The sequence below is a fragment of the Bos javanicus genome, chromosome 3, assembly GCF_032452875.1.
Source record: "Bos javanicus breed banteng chromosome 3, ARS-OSU_banteng_1.0, whole genome shotgun sequence".
NCBI classification, from domain to species: domain Eukaryota; kingdom Metazoa; phylum Chordata; class Mammalia; order Artiodactyla; family Bovidae; genus Bos; species Bos javanicus.
In genome coordinates, this window is record NC_083870.1 from 108570855 (window position 1) to 108590747 (window position 19893).

The 19893-nt window shown below is 50.1% G+C and overlaps 2 protein-coding genes across 3 annotated transcripts in view; one reads left to right on the forward strand and one right to left on the reverse strand.

Moving 5' to 3' along the window:
• The window catches only part of GNL2 (G protein nucleolar 2), a 24287-nt gene extending 13179 nt beyond the window's left edge, over positions 1 to 11108 (forward strand). For both annotated transcript variants that reach the window (XM_061412470.1, XM_061412471.1), the window contains 8 exons: positions 3016 to 3144; positions 3890 to 3994; positions 4757 to 4915; positions 5133 to 5246; positions 8157 to 8614; positions 8944 to 9029; positions 10155 to 10240; positions 10920 to 11108. In XM_061412470.1, coding sequence (XP_061268454.1) covers positions 3016 to 3144; positions 3890 to 3994; positions 4757 to 4915; positions 5133 to 5246; positions 8157 to 8614; positions 8944 to 9029; positions 10155 to 10240; positions 10920 to 11072 — 1290 coding nt within the window. In that variant the 3' untranslated portion in view covers positions 11073 to 11108. The remainder of the gene's footprint in view (positions 1 to 3015; positions 3145 to 3889; positions 3995 to 4756; positions 4916 to 5132; positions 5247 to 8156; positions 8615 to 8943; positions 9030 to 10154; positions 10241 to 10919) is intronic.
• Positions 11074 to 19814, reverse strand: DNALI1 (dynein axonemal light intermediate chain 1). Its single transcript, XM_061412476.1, has 6 exons — positions 19630 to 19814; positions 18967 to 19112; positions 16578 to 16747; positions 15287 to 15465; positions 14785 to 14949; positions 11074 to 12879 (listed from the first exon to the last, which is right to left on the reverse strand). Exons 1-6 carry the CDS (start codon positions 19708 to 19710, stop codon positions 12844 to 12846), a joined length of 777 nt encoding a protein of 258 aa, XP_061268460.1. The 5' UTR covers positions 19711 to 19814; the 3' UTR covers positions 11074 to 12843.
• Positions 19815 to 19893: the final 79 nt, after the last annotated feature.

Below are 19893 nucleotides of genomic sequence, written 5' to 3' on the forward strand. Positions count from 1 at the left end.
CCTGTACCCCCTTCCCCGACGAACATCGCTTTGCTTTCTGCCATGTCCCTGGAGTCGAATGGTCCACCCTCTGCTCGGGTTGATGACCTGCCCCCTCCTAACACTCTCTCCACTCTGGGCTCCTGGGCCATGCATTCTCTCCCCTCTGCCTAGAAGGGACCCTGCTGGACTCCAGCCTCTGATCCCTGGTCAGATACTAGTTCCTCAGGGAGGCCCTGAAAGCAGACCTTCTCGAAATTTCCTGTTCTGCACCTGTGACTCTATATTCATGAGTTCAGTTCATCTTATCTGGCTTCTAACAAGGATACATGACCTCTGTCCTACCCTTCCCTGCTTCCCAGAAGAAATTCATGGCTGTTACTTCTGGCATTTTCTTCCATGTTTTTGTACACGCTTATGAGTTTGTTTCTTCATTCCCCACCCTGCTCAGTTTTACGAGTTTGTTAAGCTCCTGCTATGGAAAGTGAGAGTAAGGTTTCTTACCCCGTCCTCTCTCCCCACTTCCTGTGTCCTTGTACGGCATTTGGTTAAACTACTATTTGCTCAGTGTTTACAGTATTATGACCGAAGTGTCAGTCCCTGCTGATCCACAATGCTATGATTATAATTCCTTTCTAATAGGACCTTCAGTTTTATCTGGTGTTAAGTAGCTCCGCTTTCTCACTGACGTGTCACCAAATCCTTGATAGCGTGGGAACTTTCAGAGTGTCCAGCACCTCCCGTCCAGGTGGGGCCACATCCCAAACTGCTGCCGGGTCTTCCTGGGGTCTTTCACCATCATCAGAATTCATATGGCTGTTTCCTGTGTTGACTCCCTTGTTCATTGAATCTCTTTTCTTTCTTGGTTTACTCCTTCCTTTTGATGGAATGTGTTTTCCAAAAGCTTTCTGAGGAAGAGTACTTCGGGGAACATTTTTTGAGACCTTGCCTTCTGCAAATTTCTTCATTCTACCCTCACACCATTTGTTCTTAGAATGTTGAAGGTACCACATTGAATCTTCTTTGTTTTTTTTTTTTTGGCCTTGCCACGTGGCTTGTGGGGTTTTAGTTCCCCCACCAGGGAGCGAACCCATGCCCCCTGCAGTGGACGTGCAGAGTTATAACCACTGCACTGCCAGGGAAGTCCCAATTGTTGAATTTTCTTTGCTTCAGTACATTTATGACATTTTGTCCAATTTTCTGGGCAGTTACCTTGATTCGGTCATTTAGCTGTTCTATCATGAAATGTTTTGCCTCTCACTTTTAATGTTTAACTTCCGAAAGCTCTTATTTAACTCCGAGTTGCCCTCCCCGCTTTAACAGCCTGTTTTTGTTTCACGGGTTCACTGGCTTCTCTGTCTGAGGACGATGAGTATAGTGGTGTTGGGGAATTGTCCTCCACATTTTCCTACATTGATGCTGTCTCTTCCAGGTTGCTGTTTTCCTGTCTTTTCTACTAGAGTCACACGTGCAGTGTCTGCTTATTCTTGGTTCTCCATTCATGTTTAAGAGTGAGCCACCAAAAAAAAAAGGCTATAGAAGCTTTATGCAGGGGGTAGGCTTGTTGAGAGGCTTTACCGTAGGGTGACTGGGAAGAAACCGGAATTTCGTTGGAGGACACTCTAGATGTTGCTCTCTGTAGGTCTATTCTTATTATTTTAGCTGCCCCATGCAGCATGCAGAATCTTAGATCCCTGACCAGGGATCAGACCTGTGCCCCTTGCAGTGGAAGTGCTGAGCCCTAACCACTGACTCATCAGGGAAGTCCCCGTCTGTAGATCTTACTCCTGGACCTGTGAGTTTCCCTAGAAGGGAGTCTTCCTGTCTCCAGCTCGGGGGTGTGTGGACTTGGTTGCCAGGATTCTAGGAGTGCAGTGGGAGTAGGGGCCTGGAGTTGCCCTATTCAGTATTTAGACGTTGAACACTTGCTTTCAGCAACTGTCATGTCTAAATCTAGGGTCCTTGTCAGGCCTGAAAATTAGGAATATTTTCAGACATACAGGGTTCCAAAACAGTTATTGTCTCCTAAGCCTCCGGGGCAGAGAAGTTGGGACGCCTGTGCTGGGCAGGGGAAGGAGAGGTGTGACTATCTGTACAGACAGTCCACTGGTCAGTCCTCTGGATTTGAGTCCCAGCCTTAGAGAGGACTGTACTGCCCGTTCCCAAGGCCTGTATTCCTGCATTTTGCAGTGTATTTGATGCATTTTTAGTTTTTCTACCTTTGCAGCCACGTAGCTTTCGTATTTTGTAGTGGGTCAAGTTAGATACTGCTTTTTAACTGGTAATATTCTGTTAACATCACACATTAGTTTGTTTTGTCTCATCTCTAGCTCATGCTTCCGTTTTATGTGTTTGGCTCTCTGGGGACCAGGCGTAGGGGTGGAGGGGATGTGAATTCACACTGCTGTTGGCTCTGTGGGTGTGAGGGTGTGTGTGTGAATTCTCACTGCTGTGGTTCCAGGGGGTTTGTGGAGGGAGTGAGGCAATCATGGATGTTCAGTCCTCTGTCTCTAGTCAGAAGCCCCCATTGATTTGTAGACTCTACTTGAGCTCTGCCTCCTTGAGGCTCTCACCCAGCTATCTAGCTTTTGAGACTGCCTTTCTTTTCTTTTGCCGTTTGTCTTTGGCAGTGAAAATGCAAAATGTGGTGTGCAGAGAAGAGGAGGGGTGGGTCGTGGGATTGGTACATCTGCTGAGGTTCTCCTCCCTTAAGACATGTATCAGTGGACAGCATTCTTCTACACTGATGGCTGACGAGCTGTTTCTTTCTTTGTTTCTCAGCCTACATACTTTCAACCTTAGAACATTCAAGAATAGTCTCACGTGAGTGACTGAGGCGCGGACTCACCTCTGATTTATTAATGAGGATGTGTATGCAGCCCACTCAGAATAGGCTGGTGGTGCATGTCTGGGCTTTAAATCAAGTCGCATCGGTAGTTTTGTACTGTATTCTTCATGGCAGCAAAGTAACACAACCTGTTTGTCCCAAGACACTCACACCAGGTGTGTGTGGTGTGTATTCTTTTCTTTGAACAGTTGCACACTGACAAGAAGCAGATCAGCGTGGGGTTCATTGGCTATCCAAACGTTGGCAAGAGCTCTGTGATAAACACACTGCGCTCCAAGAAGGTCTGCAACGTGGCCCCCATCGCAGGTGAAACAAAGGTACATCTGGCTCGAGGGGCCTTATTTACTCTGACTTATTTCCCACGGAGGGTGGTAATTCAGGACATGGAGATGTCTGTCTGCCTCTCTCGGATGAAGATTTCCGCTGGGAGTTTGGTCTCCTTGTCGCAGGTGGCGATGTCCTGGAGCTGTTTCTGCCCTTTTGAGAAGACTGAGGGTGCTCTGTGTGCCACTGCCTGCTTTGGGCATGGTTTGCTGTGTGCCACTTGGGTCCTGTTTTCTTGTCACTCCAACCTTTTGCTTTGATAAACAAAACTAGAGAAAATTTGGTGTCTGGCTTAAGAAAGAAAATTCAAGTTTAAGATAGACTGTGTTGGGTAGGGGGCCTACCCTGGAACACGGAGTGTGGGGTGCAGCATGGTTCTGCTGAAAGGAACTGGGGCCAAGCAGCATGAAGCTTCCAGAAGCACTTTTAGAGACGTCAGAGAAAGCTTTACTGGACGTCATTGCACAATCCTAGATGGAGAGCCTGCCTCTGCATTATTGTTAGACACTTAGCTGATGGAAACTATAGTTTATGCCTTGTGGAAGTGCCTCGTGCGTGGCATACGGAGGAGGGGCTTTGGAGCTTCATTACCTAGTAGGCTGCTCCGCTATGACCGCCTCCATACCCGACCCCCAGCCCCAGCCCCAGCCCCCTCTCTCATTAGGTGAGCATCAGGGCTTCGTGAAACCCCTCCGGGACTGACCCGGAGCAGTCAGAAATGGAAGTCTCTGCTTTTAGGTCTGGCAGTACATTACCTTGATGCGCCGGATCTTCCTCATCGACTGTCCGGGTGTGGTTTACCCCTCCGAGGACTCAGAGACGGACATTGTGCTGAAAGGAGTCGTGAGTATTTTGGTCCCGGGAGGCTCTTTGTTTGCCTTCGAGGGGAGCTCTGGAGACCTCTGCTTTTTACTCATTCAGCAGGCAGCTTGGGGTCAGCCTGTCTGGCCGGACTGGAGGAACATGACACTGAACAGGGCGGCCTCTCTGTTCCACTTCAGCCTGTTTGAGGAGGCTGAAGGGCATATCTGGTCAACGTCATCCCACAAGAGCGTTTGTCGTTTACACACGGGATCCAGAGGGAAGCAGGGCCTGTTTATGTTTAGCAATAATTCATCTTCGTGGGTTTATGGATTGAGTCATTTTGGAACTCGGTTATTTCCTCACTTGTTCCTGAAGACAACCGAGAGCTTTAAATGATTCCACTTAACCTTTGCCAGTGTTTCTGGCTATACACATCCTGGACGGTTCCTCCCTCCTTCCTTAAACTATTTATCCCCTTCTCTTTGTGTCCTGGAATCGGCAGACTTTTAACCATTTCTGCAAGTCAGTAGCACAAAGCATTCTGAGTTTAAGGTGCTTGCGGGAGCCATGCCATCCGTTTGTGGTGAGCCGAATTAGAGCCAGATTAGAGCGGGGTTCTGGGTTCCCGGCTGCGGTTGGCTCTCCATGGTGCTCCTTCCAGCCGACCATGTCTCATCACCTCCGGGCTCGCTTGCTTTGAGGCATTGAAATCTATTTTCAGACACGATTACAAAGAACACTCGGAGCTTCACTCTCTCCATAGTCAAGTTTGTAAGCAGGAGCTTTCCTATCAACATTTAGGTTCAAGTTGAAAAAATTAAGACTCCTGAAGACCACATTGGTGCTGTACTTGAACGAGCAAAACCAGAGTATATCAGCAAGACGTACAAGATTAATTCTTGGGAGAATGCTGAGGACTTTCTGGAGAAGCTAGCTCTCCGGACAGGGAAGTTATTAAAGGTGAGCCAAGGTTTGTGAGAATTCAGACTGGGACCTGCTTCAGGCCTGTGTGCACAATGTGTGGTGTGGACCTTTTTTTTTTTTTTGGTACATGTGTGTGAGCAGTGTGAAGTATGAACCTTGGCAAGGTGGTGACGGGCAGCTGGGACAGCGATGTGCCACCAAAGCGGGAGGCAGCTTGGTTGTTTGAATCGGGCATCTTTCTGCAATGTTTCAGGGTGGAGAGCCCGACCTGCGGACTGTGGGGAAGATGGTCCTCAATGACTGGCAGAGGGGCCGGATTCCTTTCTTTGTCAAGCCGCCCAATGCAGAACCCCCAGCAGCCCCCGAGGTAAGACAAGGGTGGACCCACCTCTCTGGAAGTGGGGTTACTGACCCGCATGTCTTTGGACTGCAGCCATCTTCCTTTGGGGTATAACTTTGAACTGTGGTGTCTCCCCAGGTGCCACTGGCTGTGACCTTGTGGGGGGTTACCTGGAAGTAGAGGTGTGATAGGAGACTGCGTGTAAATGCCAGTCTTCAGGGCTTTGAAAGAGGAGAGCTCATTACATGCGAGTGCTCGCTTACAGCTTCAGTGTCTCATCTTCTGCTGGAAGAACAGAGACATTTCCAAGGTTTGTTTTGTTTCACAAGCCCAGCCAGGTGCTGGGCACTGGGAGCACGGGATTAGATAGCATGGTCCTTGCCCTCAGGAAGCTCGTGATCAGGCGGGAAAGGAGAGTGGTACAGTGGATGCTCAGGGAAAGTCTTAGGTCTGGGGGCTCTGAGCTACCCAGAGAAGCTTCCCAACCGTTCTGTGTCTCTCTCCTGGCAGTGGGCTGCACAAGACTCCAACTTGGGCACTTTGCTTTTCTATTTCTAGGGTCTTCTTCAGAGCTCAGCCAAGTCTCTTGAAGAGATGGCTTTAAGTTTTGCTTCATGCCAGTCTTTGGGGTCCATATTTCTCTGATATCCTCTCACCTGGCTCCAGTCCCAGAGTTTCCATTGTCAGCTAGAAATTTCCATTTGAATATTTTCTCCAGCATTTCAAAATCAACACACCTGAAACTGATGTTACTCAACCTTTTCTCCTCTCCCCCTAAAACCACCAGACAACCAGTACTGCAGGACAAGGCCCTGCCCTCCTGTACATGCACGCACACACATGTCCATGTCCATGTGCCAGTGGAGGAGTACCTGTTGTTTTCTGATCCCAGATAGGCTTCATCTTTCTGTACCTGTTATGCAAGCTCCGGACACCAGCTGGGTAACTGCCAGAGTTAGTGCAGACCCCACAGGTTAAGGGCTGAAATCCCACAAGACTGCCCCCACTTCACGTGCCAGGATAGATGGCATTCTAAGGCTACCCACACATCTGCCCAGCTCACTATGAATTCAGGGCTTCCCATGTGTGATCATATGCCGAAAGGACTTACAGAACTCAGGAAAGTGATTTGCTTGTGATTACTGGTTTGTTGTAAAAGATATAAGACAGGAATAGCCAAATGTCAGGTGCATAGGGCACCTGTGGGGTGGAGGGTGGCATGGAGTGTCCACACCCTCTCCAGGCAGGCCACACTCTCAGCATGTCAGGGTGCTCACCAGCCTGGAGGCTTCCTTACACAGGTGCGGTTGACAGGCTCATTAGCCGTCAGTGATTGAACTCAATTTCCAGCCTTGTCAGCAGTTGCTTGGGCTCTTGGTGGCCAGCTCCTAGTCTGAAGCTGGGTCCTAGCACAGTCGTCTCACTAGCATTAACTGATTTGGGGCAGAGGGACTTACTAAGAATAACAAGAGACACCAAAGGTTTTAGGAGCTCTTGTGCCAGGAACTGGGGGTCAAAGGCCAAATGCATATTTTTATTACACTATTGGAAGACACGTAGTACACAGATAAATACGTGATGTCAGGATGTACCGATTGCCGTGAGGGAAACTAAAGCAGGTTGAGGGTTTGTGGGAGACAGGAGTGCTTTGTAAGTGAGGTGGTTAGGGATGGCCTCTGGGGAAGGGGCCTTTTAGGGGAGACCTTGGTAACCTGAAGCAGGAGCTCCATGGATGTCACAGGAGAGGTTCCAGGTGTCGGGAGCGGTACCCCCTAACACCTGAGGCAAGGGGAGCCCCATGTGCCCTGGTTCTGGAGGGCGGCCACGGGGTGGGCAGCACTATGGCTGGTGGGGCCGAGGCCTCTGGCCCAAGGAGACCATCTTTGCCCCCGTGTGACCCTGTGTGGAAACGGTGGGGTTTTCTGTAACTCTTCCTCCATGTCTAGCTGTTAAGTTGAGACAGTCAGTTTTCCCCACTCTGTGACTTGCCCTTCTCTCCTTTTGGTGGTGGCAGAAACGCCCTTGAGAATCCCAAAACTAAAAATCTACCTCAACAGAAAAACATATGAAAACATATGTAGGAATTTTGTATACTGTTTCCTGAATTTTATGGATTCCTGATGTATTTAGTGCTTTGTGCAGCCACCTCGCCTTTGGAAAATTGCACGGGTTCTTCCAGCCTCAGCTCTGAGTGCCCAGTGGCACTACATGAGGCCTCACACTGCCAGCCCACATTTCCCTCTGCCCCTTCCCCAGAACATGCCTGGCACCTGAGTGTCCACCACCTCAGGGCTGGTTCTGAACATTCCGTTTCCTCCCGCTCTTCTCGCGCAGCACTTCCTCGGTGCCTCTCCTCCACCTCAGCACTTTCTGAACCAGCGCCTCCTTGGCCCTCTGCATTCTGCTGGGCCTCCATTCTTCCCCCGGGTGTGTGCTCCCTGGGGACGTGCTTCCTCAGCAGCCCCTGATCCTTCAGTCCTCAGGGATGGTGTAGGCAGCCTCCTGTGTCTACAGTGTCTAGTGGTTTTGGTTTTGATGGCTGAGTACTCTGAGTTGGCGCGTAGCTGTATTCCTCTCATCCTCCATGCTGGGTTCAGGGCTTAGTGCATATTGACTAAACGCTACATTAACAACATGACTGAGACGTGCGTGTTTTTGACACTTTCCCTTGGTCCTGAGAAGAGGCCTGCCTTGTTTAAGAGCATGATATGTAAGTTCAGAAATTCAGCAGGGATTTCTGTGCAGTATTATAAATTGGGAAATTTTTTTTGAAAAAGAAGAGATACAAGTATATGTGTAACTGAATCACTCGGTTTTATACCTGAAACTAACACAACACCATTAATCAACTATACTCCAATGTAACAAAATAAAGAAATTGAGTTTTCATTTTCTGATTCCATTTCTCTTCCACCCCCACCCTTCTGTCCTGATTAGCTTCCATCCTCCTCATCTTTGGAAGTTGCCGCAGAAACAACCCAGAACAACCCAGGAGAGAAAGTCACGGAAACAGTAGGTGAGGAGTCGGAATCCATCCTCGAGAAGGAAAAAGAGGAGCCCCGGCACTGTGGCATCGATTCAGAAATGCAGCAGATTCTGGCGCGGGTCCGGCAGAACTTTGGCAAGATCAACGTTGCACCTCAGTTTTCTGGGGATGACCTGGTTCCTCTGGAGATGTCCGATATCGATGACGAGCTGGAGAGCCTTTCTGCGGAGAATGAGGAGGAGGAGGAACAGGAGTACCCAGGAGACGATGAGGACGAGTCTTATGCAGAGTCCCAGGAGGAACATGCGGGAAGCACCACTAAGGGCGTTATTCAAGCCCTGGATGAAAAGATCGCCAAGTACCAGAGGTTTTTAAACAAAGCCAAAGCTAAGAAGTTTTCAGCAATCAGGTAGTGTCCTCTTGATCTCACAGATTGCTGTGTGCTTATTCATTTTCCCAGAAACTTGCCATAAGGAGTTTTTTATAGGGTAGGGGAAGGTGTTGCTATACATTTTTAAAATGTACAGCTGCCTGAACCTTGAGAAGCGTAGTGGTTGGGTCTTTTACAAATGTCCAGGGGCTGCAGAAATGGTGTTGGCTTCTACCAGTGGCATTAACCACATAAAGAGGAGCAGGTTTCTTTCATCTGGGAGCTTGTCACCATCCTCACGTTTGTGTGGGCTGTGGGCAGTGGAGGGGAATGTCAGATGGTTTCATTATCTGACTCTTCCCTTTTAGGATATCCAAGGGACTGAGTGAAATGGTTTTTGCAAAATCCGAAGGACGAAAAAAAGGAAAAGCTGAAGAAGATGTAGATGATACAGGTACAGTTAAATTACTGAAATCAGGTAGATGCGATATGCATTTTCAAAACTTTGGGAAATTTAAGTTTCATCTCGGGAATTATCTCTTGTACTGTCATCCTGATATTTATCATATTTGGCAAATTACCTTGGTTCCACTTACTATTTATCACACAAATTGTCTTTATCTTCTTTTAAAAACATCTTTTATGGCTGCCCTGGGTCTTCGTTGCTGCTCTTGGGCTCTCTCTAGTTGTGGCGAGTGGTGGCTCCTCACGTCGCAATGCGCAGGTTCTCATTTTGCTGGTTTCTGTTGTTGCGGAGCTCCAGCTCAGTAGTTGTGGGGCAAGGCTTAATTGCCCCGTGGGCGGTGGGATCCTCCCAGATCAGGGATTGAACCCTTCAACCCAGTCGTGTCCAACTCTGTGAACCCATGGACTATACCGTCCATGGAATTCTCCAGGACAGAATACTGGAGAGGGTAGCCTTTCCCTTCTCCAGGTGATCTTCCCAACCCAGGGATCGTACTCACGTCTCCCGCATTGCAGGCAGATTCTTTACCAGCTGAACCACAAGGGAAGCCCAACAGTACTGGAGTGGGTAGCTTATCCCTTCTCCAGTGGATCTTCCTGACCTAGGAATCCAACGGGTCTTGTCATTGCAGGCGGATTCTTTACCAACTGAGCTCTCAGGGGAGTCCTTATCGTGTTTTTTTTTTTTTTTTTCCTTATCGTGTTTTTATTCTGCACATTTCTTGGGGTTAAATTGGTAATTCAAGAAACTTTCTCTAAAAAGAATACATTATTAAACTTGGAATCTAAGGGTGGATCCAAAGACAGATTTTCTTCGGGCGGGCAGATGGTTCATATATTTATTCTTTATGCAGTCATTCTAATAACTTCTACATCGGGTATGTTTTCAAGATAAACTGGAGGCCTGGGAGCACACCCCCACCCCTGCCCCCGATCTGGCAGCCTCCTGGCCTCGTCCTGATTTTATCTGTGTTTCACACCACTCTGTGTTCACACCGGCCTTCTGCCTTCCTCCTCCAGCATATCAAGCTCATTCCCACCTTAGGATTCACGGGCACATTTTAAATTAAAAATTCCCATTTCTTTTCTGTGTGTGTTCGTGTTTCGTTTCCAGCACCTCCCAAAAAGGGAAAGAAGAGGAAGGCCCAGAGGGAAGAGGAGCAGCCAGACAAAACCCGCAGGACGCTTACGTCTAAGGAGGCATGTGTTCTGGTCCTCAGCATCACCCAGTTTAGAGTAGGGCGGGGAAGTCCATTTCTTACAACTCACGCTTGATGAAATTAATGCTCTAGAGTTAAAGTCAAGGAACCCCAGTCCTAAGTGACCTGGTTGGGGTCAGTGAAATAGGATCAAGAGTTGACCTTGACTGCATGAAGGTCAGCTGAATGTATGTCTTGTTTCAAGAATGCCAATCGCTGTCCTCAAACTTGAGGACTGCTATTGGAAAGAATGCTGGGTTTATGTGGCCTCAGGGAAATGACACATGACGAGCCGAGTTGTGTAGGCAGACAGATTGCTGCTGTCTGTGAAGCTCAGCTCTGTAACCAGGCTCTCGAGAGCTAGAGGGTCCCCTTTGGGAGGTGGCGAGCTTGTAATGAGTGTCCAGCCTTAGAGCAGAGGACCACTTGGCAGGAGTGCAGAGAAAAGATTCGGGCATTGGCTGAGGGTTGGGCCACATCACAGCCTGTCACTCGGAGTGTCACAAGCTACAGAGGAGGTACACACTTGAGTCTGAGAGGTGAAGCCTCCCTCGTCAGTTCTGCCGCCAGTACTCATGGGAGCCGCGTGGGAATGGAGCACAGAGAAACAGGGGCCTCTTTATGACTTCCAGCGTTTGATTGGTTTTTTCCCCTCTTGGTGTGTGTGCCATTTTTTACAGAGGAGGCGAGAAGCACGGCAGCAGCGATCTAGAAAAGTCGGCGTACGCTACTATGAAACACACAATGTGAAGAATAGGAACAGGAACAAAAAGAAGACCACCGACTCAGAAGGGCAGAAACATAGACACAAGAAAGCCAAACATAAGCAGTAACGTGTTAAAAGTTGTCTATTAAATTATACAAAAATATGCAACTAGAAACTGTTCATTTTCTTCATGACCAGTTGGCATTTCAAAGGCCATGATGCATCTGTTCTGAGATTGGACAGTTGAAACCACCCACCAGTACTAGTGAAAGTAAAGAGAACTCCTCACCCCCAAGGATTTCAGTGATGGAGTCCCCTCGAACTCCTGACAAATGAGTTAGTCCTCTGAGTTCCTAAGAGTATAACCCTGGCATGAAAGTGTCTGACACAAACAGGGCCGAGGTCTAGAAAATACGGAGTGTGGTATTTATTTTGTACTAGCAATGAGCAGTTTAGTTTGGAATAGAACTGTTTTTGTTTTAATATTATGGATGTTGTGTCAGAGCCTAGGCTTTAAAATACGAAGCAAAAGCCTCAGCAGCTCGCAGTGCTCCTCACTGGGTCTGTTAGGAGAACCCGTTTCCTCACTGGGTCTGTTAGGAGAACCCGTTAGGACATGGCTGCTTTACAGTCACGGAGTTGTGGGTCTGGAACATCTCTGTGACCACAGCTCTTCCCATGAAGATGACGGAGCACAGACAGGCTGTTTCAGTGGAATCTGGGGGCTGGTGCCTCAGGACACCTGGATGAGGGCAAAAGCTGTGACTTCAGATTTGAGATGAAAGTATAGAGGGCTTGTTGGACTCAGTGGAACACAGCTCTTCTTGTTGGCCTGCCGTTCTCTGAGGGAGCCTGGAAGCCCTCGCCAGACAGGTGTCAGGTCCGAGCACCTCTTCATGGGAGCACTGAGCACCTAGCACCTTCCAGCGAGGGGAGATGTTAGTGCCTTCTTAGTTATGCTACTTGGGAAGTTTGAATGATGGAACTTAGTCATTTTGCTAGTCTACCCTGAATCAGATTTATGTTGCTAATTTAGTCTTCTGGGTCTGTAAAACGAGAAGAGTTCTGAGCCTCCAAACTTTGAGTCTAGCTTATGAGGAAGAGTAAAATGCAGTTGTCTCCTCGCCATGGCCTGGTCACTAATAATAATGAGAACTGCATGTGAGGTGTGGGCTAGTCAGAGTTGTAGGGCTGAAGTTTGATTTTCTGCAGAGTAAGGTGAAAAGATCCAATCAGTGGGGGAGGAGCAAGGTCCACGCAGCTCACAGTGGACACCTCGACCTGTATTTCTTTCCAGCAGACACTCACTTTTTTGAAACTCGTGGGTGTGACTCCCTGCCATTGCCTCTTACCCAGCAGTATGCAGTGGCAGGGAGGAAAGGGCCCAGTGACTTGGTGAGCAGGGATAAGATGAAACGGTATCAACGGAAAACTCCAAAATGAGGTGTTAGAACTTCACTGGAGTATGGACGATGAAAAGACTTCAAATAAGGACAAGGTTAAGGGACAAGGTGAGCTGTGGACCAGAAACAGAGAAGCAGCTTCCTGTGACCGGAAATCAGTGATGGAGTGGAGAGACGACGAGAAAGCCGCCGCTCCACCTGAGACGGGTATGGCCAAGAGGGCTGAGTTCTAAGTCTCACTGTCGGAGTAGGCAAGTGCCAAGGTTGGCCACGTGCAGAGGCCACCTGGGCTGTACTGCCTTCATTGTCCAGCCTGGAGCCTGGCTGTCAGACCTGAGGTGCTGCGCAACACGGGGCAGTGGTGTGACTTCTGACAGATAAGTAGGTGGTGCTAAGGGGCGGGGGTGTGGCTTCCTTCACTCAGGAAACTAGCTTTTTATTACAAAGGGCTTATGATGGGGTCGTTAGTGCTTGCCGAGACCCACGTGGAAATTATCACTTCTTTGGCGCAATAATGCCTTCCAGTTGGGCCTGAAAACGAGAAACAAACTCCATTAATATTTGAAACATGCAGCCTAACACAAACAGCTGAGAGGTGACAAAAGTCTCCTGGAAGAATGATCCAGATGCTGCCACTCCAATGATTTTTTCCCTTCATTCCCAACTCCATGTTTTCTAGATTAGCTGGTTTCTGGCTTGGCATTCAGTCTTGCTGCATTAGGAGAAATCAGAGCTGGCCTGCTTTCCATACAATAGCTGCTCAGTGTATAAGGCATTGAAAAGGAAATTGAATAAAAGTTGTTGAAATAGTGGTTTTTTCACGGCTCACGTTTCAGGCCTGAATACTTCTGCTAAGTTAAACATTTGGCTCTCTCATTTGGGAGCCTGGGAGCTCTGTGCTGGGACAAGAGGTTTGGGAAACAGCAAATTTTCAGCCACTGAGACAACTTGACACCCAATTAGAGAAAATTGCTACTGGTGAGTAGGGAGCTGTCCATCTTGTATGTAAAGCGTCAGACACTTGGGAGTTACTTACTCTGCTCCTGTGGCAGCCGGTAAAATAATTCACTATCATGGTGTGTGGACAGACCTTTAAGTAGGTCTGTCCTGGGGACTGCAAACAATGCTTTATTTGGAGTGCAGCTTTGAGCCAATAAAAATAACTCACTTCTAAAGAGTCCTTCGCCCCAGGGATAACAAGGTTGCTTGTAAATGTTAGAAAGATGCCAAGGTATGCTGCTTTGCTCTTGCCGCCAATACCATAGGAGGCACTGGGGAACTTGGGCTTATGATGAAAGAATATGGCAGATAAGGGAGGCAGCCCCAGAGACTGCTAAGTAAACAGATTCACATCTGGCTGCGAAAGTTTGTTTTGTTCAACTTGCCAAGGAGAAAATCTGTCATCCTCCACTAGCAATTAACACAAGCCCTTCTTTATCTCAAAGGCTTGGCCTTCTTGGCTTGTAGCACCCACAAGCCTGCCAATCATAAGAATGTAAGCTTCTGTGAAACTAGGGAGGAGAGGGAGATACATCCAGGGGCCCCTCCGAGCCAGGGCCATGGGAGACGGACACTGTACACCAATAGGCCGTATGTCTAGAGCAGTGGTTCTCAAACTTGAGCGAGGATCAGAATCGGCTGGAGACCCGGTTAGACTGGCTTGCTGGCCCCCAACCCCAAAGTTTCTGATTGGGCAGCTCTGGACCGGGCCCAGCGATTTGTATTTCTAAAAGCTGTGGTGATGAGGATGATGCTGTCTGGAGCCCAACTTCTGAGAACCTCTGGACCAGACAGACGGCCTGGAGTTTGAGAGGCCTGGCCCCCTGCCCAGCCCTTTTTACTAAGTCCCCCTCCCTCCCTTCAGCTCAGTCGGACTAAAGTATACTGTCAGCAAAAGGGCTTTGATGAAAAACACCTACAGCTGAGTTCCTCTGATCATGCACCAGAAGAAGTTTCCTCATTTGAATTGGTTCTTCCCTCTTAAAGGGCCTTCCCTTACCCCCCGCCCCCACAAATGCAGTGCCTCTTTCTAGGCAACTGCAATAGGAAAGCACACCCCGAAAGCCCACTGGAGAGACCTGGACCCCTCTGAGGAGGCTCCGAAATGCCAGCTGCCACAGAACAGAAGTCCCACCTTTGACGCACCAACCTCTCCCAGAAGATAGGCAACTTTTACCCGAAGGGAAACAAAAATCCACTGGAGAGCCAGGCTGAGGAGTCATGGGGGTTCAGAGTTGAGAACAGAACCTGTCTCCAAAACCAGAAGGACAGAGAATCTGATCCCTCACCTCTCCCCAAAAGAGTCAGCTTCCTTGACTCCTTAGCAGTACTGAAAGTCAGTGTAGGACAAAATGCTTGTGCTGCTCTGCTTGGCTGGCAGGGCCTGGGGCTGGGGCTGGGGCTGGGGGCGCCCACCTGGGCCGGCGCAGCGATTACCTTGAGCTGCTGATTCGTCCGCTTCAGGAACTGTATCTCCTCGTTGTGCTTCTTCTCCTCCACCTGTCTCCTCTCGCTCTCCCGCTTCTCAACGGCCTCACATTTTGCCTTCTGCTCGTTCACTTGCCTCTCCAGATCTCGCTTTTCCGTTTCTAACTCTGCAATCTGCGGACAGAAACCCCAGTCATCCTGCGACGTCGCCAAGCGGATGGGGCGGTGTGAGTCCCTGGGTGGAGGGGACTTGGGACTCAGCTGCCCGACCCAAGGCATTGCCAGGGTCTGTACTGCCACCCAGTGGGAGGCCAGTGACTGGCAGGGCTTGTCCAAGGAGAGACAGTTCCGTCACCCCAGGACCGGCCATGACACTGAACTAAACAGTCCTCGCTGAGGTGATGGGAGAGCACCCTCGGAGGCCACAGTTGGGTGCTGGCGTGACAGGCTGTGGCCCTGAGGTGGACAGAAGACTCGCAGAGGCTTGGAGGCTCCTGGTGAACCCACTCACTTTCCTCTCCATGTCTGACTTCCCCTGCTCGGCCTGCAGTGCCTTCCTCATGCCGAACGCCACGCTGCTCTCATACAGGGTCTGGTAGGCGGCGATGGTCATGCGGATCTCGTCCCGCACCCGCAGCAGCAGCAGCCCCCGCTCTGCACAGTTGATGGTGACCTCGCGGATCAGCTCATCTGCCAAGGTGCACACAGCGAGGTCGAGGTCAGAGAAAGCAGGCGGGAGGGAAACCGCTTTCCTACCAGGAAGGGCAGTAGGGTGTGTCCTCCTCACTTGAAGGCAGGCAGGTCTCAGGGGCCCTGTCAGGACTTCTCTGAACTCGGCACTTGGGAGTACAGGCCATCAGCAAGCCTGGCTTAGCCAGGGCAAATGGAGACAAGAGCTTGGTGTGTCTACAGCCTGGGGGCCCTTCTGGTCCACTGTTAGGCAGAAACTGGGTGCTATTCAAAGCAATCTGACTTTTTCAATATAAAGATGGTGGCTGTTTTAAAGCAGCTGGGAAATCCTCTGTGCCCCCTTGGCTGGACTGGTTTGGGGCTGGAAACATCTCCTCCATAAATGCTGACAGGGAGCACAAGCCAGAATCACCCTCAAACTGAAGGGAACCTGCCAGCCCCTGGGCAGCAGCCAGTGGGCCCACTCACGTGGGCCAGTGAGACTGGACTGAGGGCCAGTCATCTGACACCAGCATCCAAGGAGGGAGATCTCAAATCCCTGGGTCTGGGGACTTCCCTGGTGGTCCAGTGGTTAAGACTCCATGCTCCCAATGCAGAGAGCCTGGGTTCGATCCTTGGTTGGGGAACTAAGATCCCACATGCCACAAGGTATGGGCTAGAAAAACAAAAAGGCCCTGTGTCTGTTGAGTCACAACAAATCACCCTGAAATACTTTTCTGGACCAAGGCCTGATGTTGATAGATGGATATAAATATAGAACATGAAGTTTTTCAGATTGAAAAATTAATCTATATTTATTATAGAAACCTTTGAAAAAAACCAAATGGTAGGGGTTCCATGGAGGTGGGAAGTTCTCATCTCACTCTAAGCAGCTGCTGAGGGGTGAGGAACCAAGTCATCAGGAACACGGTGACTGACAAGGTGGGGACTGGTAGGAGAGACGGGCGGAGGGGAAGACACAGTTAGCAGTTCCTGGGTGGGGTAGGTGGGGGGAGACAGGCGTTCCAGGATGGGATGGGCTCAGCTCAGGGGGACTCAGGGCCTGGGTTCTACTGAAGGGAAGGGGAAGGAGGCAGTAGAGGGTGGTGTAGCCTCCCTCTCTGACCACTCACCGAAACACTGCGAGTACAGCTCCCGGCGCACTGGGCAGATGCCGGTCTCCCGGGCCTGCCGCTGCTGCAGCTTCAGGTCCAGCTGCTCCTGGAGGTGCACCACGTCCATCCTGGTGCTGGGCGTGCTGGACACCTGCTGGATCCATAGCTGCGTGTCCTCCACCCACTCCCTGTGGGACGGACACAGCCAGGCTGAGCCAGCCCCATCCACCACAAGGTCCTCAGGACCTGAGCAGAGGTGGCCCTTGGCACTCTCTGCCTGAGAGGAGGGAGGAGCAGCTCTGTCCCCGACCCACCAGAATCCCCCATCTCTCTCTTCCTTGAAGAGTGTGTGGCTGCAAAGCCACACCCACGGTGCCACCTCCATAGGGCCCCTACCTTGGGGCTGGGCAGTCTTCATTCTCCCACGATCCTCTGTGAAGTCATCACCCACATTCCAGATCACCCACTCCTAACATGCTGAGCACAGATTTATGGTGGATGTTGCTTGATCTGAATGGGAGGCCCAGCGGCAATACCCACTGACTTGGAGGGTAGGAGACACAGGAGACCATAAGCCTTGTGTCAACAGAAAGAGGTGAAGATATGTATTGGCGGCGGGGGAGTGTACCTATATGGATGCCCATAGTGAACCTTGTTTCAGAGACACAACCAGGTTCTGGAATCACAAGGGGCAGTCTGAGGGCAGAGCCACCTTGACGGAGAGGATTCCATGCGTTGTTGAGAGGGAAGCAAGTGAAAATCACCCTCAAAACTTCTATCACCTTATTACATAAAAATAGTTGAAAAGGATGTTAGTGATCAATGTGGCTGTGGAAGAAAGCATCAGGGTAAGAAGAAGGGAGCTCTCCTTTTCTAAAGGAGTCTGCAGAAGTTTCCTTGAGGAGAGGACATTTGAGCAAGATTTGACTGTGGTGTTGGAGAAGATTCTTAAGAGTCCCTTGGACTGCAGGGAAATCCAACCAGTCCATCCTAAAGGAGATGAGTCCTGGGTGTTCACTGGAAGGTCTGATGTTGAAGCTGAAACTCCAATACTTTGGCCACCTCATGAGAAGAGTTGACTCACTGGAAAAGACGCTGATGCTGGGAGGGATTGGGGGCAGGAGGAGAAGGGGACGACAGAGGATGAGATGTCTGGATGGCATCACCGACTCGATGGACATGAGTTTGGGTGGGGTCCGGGAGTTGGTGATGGACAGGGAGGTCTGGCGTGCTGCAGCTCATGGGGTTGCAAAGAGTCAGACATGACTGAGTGATTGAACTGAACTGAGTGAAGGAACAAGGGAATCGGGAGGATATCAGGGGAAGAGGATCCCTGGTGGTGAGAAGGTCCTATGGTGGCAAAGTCACTGATGTGCTTCAGATACAGCAAGCAGAGGCCCTCGTGGCATTAGCCCCGTGAACTAGGAAGAGAATAACCAGACAGAAGATCCCGGATACCTCAGGGGCCAGGTCCTGCCACGTCTTCTGGGTTGTTGTAAGGACTTTGAATTTTAGTCTGAGCGAGATGGGATGCCATTAGAGTTTCTGTAAGAAGACTCGCACAATCTGACTTTGATTTGGGGGTTGTGTGGGGAATAGATTGTAGGAGCAGAGAGCGGAAGCAGAGTTTTCAGCTGGGAGGCCATCACAGTAGTGCGGTGACAGTCACTAGGAATAAGACAGTGGGAGCAGAGTGAAAAGCGGTGAGATTTGGAAAGTAATTTGAAGGCTGAGGCAAAAGGAGAAAGGGGTGGCAGAAGATAAGATGGTTAGATGGCATCACTGACTCAATGGACATGAATCTGAGCAAACTCTGGGAGACAGGGGAGGACAGAGGAGCCTGGTGTGCTACAGTCCATGAGGTTACAAAGAATCAGATACGACTTAGTGACTGAAAACAAGAACAATGGAGACAAGAGAATGTGAGAATTCCCAGACATGTGATGGGAGAGATCAAAGGGAATGAAAAGTGGCCTGAGACCCTAGTGGAAAGAAGACTGAGAATGAGCTGGTTAGGGGAAGAAAGACATTGTGATTTAATTTGAACATGTTGAGTTTGAGATGTTTCTTGGACATCTTCATGAAGGTAATGAGTAAGTAGTAGAATATATACCTTTGGAGTTTAGGGGAGAGGGCAGGGGTGCAAAAAGACCCATGGCAACCATTAGTATACAGATATTTAAAGCCACGAAGAGGCGCCTGGGTGAGAGAGCACTCAGGAAATGATGGCGAATAGAGAACAGGTCTCCCTGGACCCTCCCAGGATCTAGCCATCTGCAAGTTCTAGAGAAACTCTGGGATGCTGGGAAGAAATCTCAGTCAGAAACAGGGTCAGGGTGCCTCCTCTCACATTCCCAAGTTCCGGGAAGCAAAAGCCTGGGCCTCCTCCTAGCCACTGCTTGTTTACCTTGGGGGCAGGATGGCATTCAAGATTTCTTCTGCTTGCTTTGTAGGATCTGGGACACAGGAAGTTGAGGGGAGCTTGGTCTTGGGTGGCTGTGGGACGGGACCTGAGGGTCCAGGCTGCTGGGGGCTGAGTTTCAGCGGCCGAGCCTGAGAGGGAGGGACAAGTTGGGGCAGGAGGCGACTCAGACACTCAGCTCCACACTCCCTGGGCCCCTGGATTGCTCCAGGTTTCCCGCACATCCCTCCCCTATCCCCAACTCACTTTTCCCCATCTGTCCCCTCAGCAGAAGTTATGTTTCAGAACTGAAGGAGGCCATGTAGCATCTCTGGTTCCACCCAACCCAATGCTTGCATCTCCTTGAACAGATGTTTCTGGCCCAGCTGCTCAGGCCTCTACTCTAGTGATGGGGCATCACTATCAGATCTATTCTGGGACCCTGGGACCCTAAAAAGACTTGTCACATCGCCCTGTGACTTTCTTCCCCATACTAATCTGCTCTTTGGGATCACCCAGCATTTGGTCTTCTCTCTCTCTCCTCAGGTCCCAGTCCTTTACTCCCAGTGACTTCAGCCTCTGCCCTTGGGGACTCCCGACCTTCAGGGCAGCCCCTGTCTTACCCCAGCGGAGCTTCGTGCTCCCCCACCCTCTGAGACTCGGCCTTACTTTGGGGCTCCGTTTCTCAGTGTTCCGGCTCACCAACACCGGGGTGTCATACTTAAGCAGAGAGTCCGCTGGGGGAATCATGGTGGCGGCGGGAGAGGCAACCCAGCAGACGCCCTCCAGTCAAGCCTTGTTTGCCGTCGCCATGGAAACCTCCGCTCCGCCCTCATGGCCTGGGCGGGGCTTCGGGGTGAGGCCCGCAGCGCGCGAGTTCAAACTCAGCCTTCGCAGGAAGTTTTCCAGTGCTAACAGACCACCTGCTCAACA